Genomic DNA, 4,415 nt, shown 5'->3' on the forward strand with positions numbered 1-4,415 from the left:
AGTGCAATTAAAGAAAGAAATAACAGAAAACAACAAATATGGAAAGTTATAGGTAGCGAATGGAAAATAACATTTTTCAACAGAGAGAACAAACAAAATCTGTTTGATTCTTTTTCATCTCATCAGATCATCGAATCCCAAAACAAGTCTCTTCATTCTCTCTCTCTCTCTCTCTCTCTCTCTCTCTCTCTCTCTCTCTCTCTCTCTCTCTCTCTCTGTCTTCTCTATCTTTCTTCAATACCCATTCAATTGAAAGTTGAAAACAAAGTAAATAAAAAAAAAAAAAAAAAGATTGAAGATCAAAAGATAGAAAATCACAATAAGCGGTTTAAAACAAAACCCAGTGTGATTGATTGATCTTTAAGGGTAATCCCATTTACAAGTTTTCATCTTTTTATGCTAATCCATCTTTTTCAATCCATTTTTGATTCATTACTTGCGTACCCATTTTCTCAAATTAGGGCAAACCAGTGAGATTACCTACCCCTGTTTTTCCCCAACTTAGCTTCAAAAAAACCCATTTTTTGATTCTTTATCTATTTTAATCGAAATATAATGACCTAATTTTTGGTTCAGACTATGACAGAGATACCCAATTTGTTATTTTGCTTACAAAATTAGTTTACTTGATTTTTATAATACCCTTTACTTTAGATTGTATTACTAATCTCAGATTATTCTGATTTCTGATCAAATTCGCTTAAAGTTGCAATTTTTAACCGACATCTGATAGAAATCTTAATTTTTGTTCTTGATTTTTTTTTTGCAGTATATTTGTTGGATTCAGGGCAAGACTGATTCAATGATTGAGAATTCATTTCTGGGTTTTTGAGGAAGAACAAGAAGAAGAAGTATTTGGACTTTAAATAATTGAAATCTGATCTAGGTTTTGTAATTATGGGTACTAATTCTAGAGACATAGATTATTGGAGAAATTACTTTAGAAGTTCTAATTCTGATATATTTGATGTGATTGAGAATGCAATTTTAGTAGCTTCTTCAGATTTCCCTGAGGAATTTAGGAATCGAAGAGGCAAAATCGCTGAATTGCTCTTTACTTGTAGATTAACTAGATGTAGAGGTTGTGATAATGTTGAATCAAAAGTAGCAGAGGAAGATGAAGAAGATGAGGGTTTGAAGAGTAATCTCACTGGTAATGGAAGTAAAGGTAATAGTAGTAGTGATGATCATGATGATGATGGGGAGATGAAATTGAATACCCAAGTTAGTAATTATGATGATGAAGCTGAATTCTTAACTGGTGTGATTGAAGAAGAAACTGAAATTGTTGGTGAAGTTCTAAGGATTAAAGAAGTTTTGTTGAATTTTCAAGATGAGGTTTGTTTCTTAATTGTTAAATTAGGGGTTTGTTCAAATTGTTCATCTATTATCTTTATATTGTATTGAAGATGTTTGTAGATTAGGGTAATTAGGAAATGTGGAACTTAAAGGACTAGTTTTGTTAGCCATAATTGATTTGTTACAAAATTTGATGTTATTAGTTGATAATGAAATAATCATGTTGAGTTTCTTGTTGCTTTTGGGGTTGTTTTCGATTTTTCGTTTCTAATTTAAGGTATTTGATTGCTAATTTGTGATCAGTCTGATGGCATGTTGTTTGAATCGTTAAGGAGACTTCAATTGATGGAACTTTCGATGGAGACGTTGCAGGTTCGTAAAATATATCTTAACGAATGTAGAATCTTAGAGTTAAAATCGTTTGGTTTCGTGATTTTCAAGTTTATGTTAAAATGATACGAATATCATGCTATTTATTTCGACTCAATCAAATATTATCCATCTTAATCTTTAGTCATAATGAAATGCGATCTCTTAATGGAACTTATCTTGTACTAGCTTGTGGACTTCTTACGGATACTTTCTTTTTTCCTTCAGGCAACGGAAATTGGAAAGGCCGTTAACCGAATTCGAAAGCATGGATCAAAGAATATCCGACACCTTGTTCGGACACTCATTGAGTACGAAATCTGTCATAATACTATTTGATTTGTCTCTTTTAATCGAGAGTCAAACTACATTTAGTGTTCAGGAAAATTTTCGTTCCAAGTTTTCCCATGTTTGTTGATTAACACTTACCATGAAATCTATCGACGCCCAAGCTAGTGGTGTACTTCTTTCGCTATCTTTTTTATTATGTTTAGGGTAAGGATTATGTCCGTCTTCGTGCATATGTCGTTCAGGAAAGACATTGTCGAACAATTCTATAGTATTCTAACTTGTTATTGTGAACTACAGTGGGTGGAAGATTTTAGTAGACGAGTGGGTTTCTACTACAGCTGCTATTAAAGGTAGCGATCTGTCTCTGACTCTCACTCATATGTATCCGTTATACTTTCTACCCGTCGTAAAATTTGATGGAAGTATTTAACCAAAAAATGTGCAGAGTCAGACGGTTCACCGGACTCCATGAAACAATCTGGTGTTGAAGAAGAAGAAGAAGGCCTTCCTTCACCACCTCTTGACGAAGGAGCTTTCTTGACCGCCCCTCCTACGGAAATGGAGCTTGCTCAGGTACCGGAAAATTTTCTTGATCTTTTAATGAAGAAATTATATTTTCGATTTAAATGACTTAAGCATGCTAAATCTCTTATTTGTCTTTTCGATTTGAACGTCGCGAAGTTCTTTGATGGCATGGATGATGATGGAAGTAAGTTGGGTTCATTTTATTTCTGGGTTCAATATCTTTCTTGTTTACTCTATTTCTGAGTACTCGTCGTTCTTACTATCATTTTCCTACAGATCCTCGAAACATTGGGGAGTTCAGTAAGAACAACAATAACCATGAAAGCGGAAGAAAACATGTACCAGGAAACCACAATGTTCCTACGAGGAAGCCACATCCTCAATCACGACCTCAGCAAAGAGAAAATGTGATAAAGAATGAGAACAGAAGCCCTCCGACGAGGAAGCAAGAAACCGTAGTCGAAAAAACTGAGATAACCAACACCAATTCAGGGCTAACAAGATTTTCAAATCATTCATCTGTTCAGAAAGTTAATAGTGGAATGAAGTTGGACAATGTTGCCGATCAGAGGAGGCACGTATCTGGCCCGCAAGATGTAAGTGTTAAAGATGAATTTTGTATCGGTTTGGATTTTAAAATCTATTTGAATTCATCTGATCTTTGAATTTATATATATTATGAAGCGTTCAGACGAAACCTCAGTTCGACTAAAACTAGAGGCTGCGAAAAGGAAACTACAAGAGGGATACCTACAAGCTGAAAACGGTTCGTTAAATAACGGATTTTTTGTTCTTCCAATCTCTTATGAAACGAAACTCGATCGACTCTTCAATTGATCTCCGTTTTTAAAATCGTGTGCTTTTCAATGCAGCAAAGAAGCAAAGGACAATACAGGTAATGGAGTTGCATGATCTTCCTAAGCAAGGGAATACTCACAGAAATCCGCATTTTAGAAACGGAGCACATAACCGAAACTGGTCTAATGGACGGCGCTAGGTCCTCTGCTTATGGTCCTGCCTCCACCCCAAGGTGAAGCTAATCCCTTGTGTTCTTCCATTTATGGAACCCCTTTAACGGAAACCTTCGACTTTTGACAATTGAATTTCGATCAACTTTATCAACAAGCGATTCTTCTACGGAACTGTTGATAGATATAACTTATGAGTTCGTTTTGATCTCGGTCGTTCAACAACATTCTCCGATAGGTATCTAGGTTACCCAAGATGAAATATTTCAGATGGTACTGAAATCGATAGATATAGAGAAACCAACCTCACATCTTCGTTCTGCATATCATTTATGTCATAATTTAGGTGCAAAAGACAGTGATTGATTTTTAGAGATGTTAATCCTTTTTATGGATCATTCTATATGAAGAACTTGATTACTTCTACTATGGTAAATATAAATAAATTTCATGAGTAAATTTCCTTGTTATTCTCTCACTCTCCTACTTGACTGTATGATAATAAAGAAAGACGTAGAAATGACTATTTTACCCTCAAGGCTATCTCTCCTCTCCTGCCCGCCCTACTTTTGGGACGGTCAATTAACAATTAGTGATGAATAAAGATAAGTTGTTCGCTTACTTGACTGTATGATAATAAGGAACAAGAGAAAAGGGTAGGAAACGACCATATTACCTTCAAGCATGTCTTTCTCCTCCTGTCGTATATTATCATAACGATCAAGTACACAGATATCCTAACATTGTGGATGGATGATTTAGCTTGTACTTGGTAGAACCGTAGAAGGTAGAATGCATACATTCATAGAGGTACTATCTTGGAGATGACAACTAATTAGAGGTCTAAAAGCTAAATCACTTGTTAAATTTAGGTTAAGAGATTTATTAGTCAAAATTGAGAGAAAGAGAGAGGAAGGCCGGCGTTAATGGCACGCAGTTTTTGACCATGTGGGAGAATTGGGG

The 4,415-nt window shown here is 35.0% G+C and overlaps 1 protein-coding gene across 1 annotated transcript; it reads left to right on the forward strand.

Moving 5' to 3' along the window:
* On the forward strand, positions 1–3,911 carry LOC147540441 (putative mediator of RNA polymerase II transcription subunit 26b). Its single transcript, XM_086640549.1, has 10 exons — positions 1–366; positions 770–1,338; positions 1,603–1,671; positions 1,897–1,979; positions 2,257–2,309; positions 2,405–2,532; positions 2,641–2,668; positions 2,761–3,080; positions 3,169–3,250; positions 3,357–3,911. The coding sequence occupies exons 2-10, from the start codon at positions 898–900 to the stop codon at positions 3,479–3,481; spliced, it is 1,329 nt and encodes a 442-aa protein (XP_086496675.1). The 5' UTR covers positions 1–366; positions 770–897; the 3' UTR covers positions 3,482–3,911.
* Positions 3,912–4,415: the final 504 nt, after the last annotated feature.

This window comes from Eschscholzia californica, unplaced genomic scaffold (assembly GCF_041429995.1).
Source record: "Eschscholzia californica isolate CP2 unplaced genomic scaffold, dmEscCali1.0.p SCAF_5, whole genome shotgun sequence".
NCBI classification, from domain to species: Eukaryota; Viridiplantae; Streptophyta; class Magnoliopsida; order Ranunculales; family Papaveraceae; genus Eschscholzia; species Eschscholzia californica.

Coding starts and splice junctions, on each gene's coding strand:
- LOC147540441 (XM_086640549.1), top strand. CDS start 898: ATGGGTACTAATTCTAGAGACATAGATTATTGGAGAAATTACTTTAGA. Junction 2,533..2,640: donor CGGAAATGGAGCTTGCTCAG/GTACCGGAAAAT, acceptor AACGTCGCGAAG/TTCTTTGATGGCATGGATGA. Junction 2,669..2,760: donor TGGCATGGATGATGATGGAA/GTAAGTTGGGTT, acceptor ATTTTCCTACAG/ATCCTCGAAACATTGGGGAG.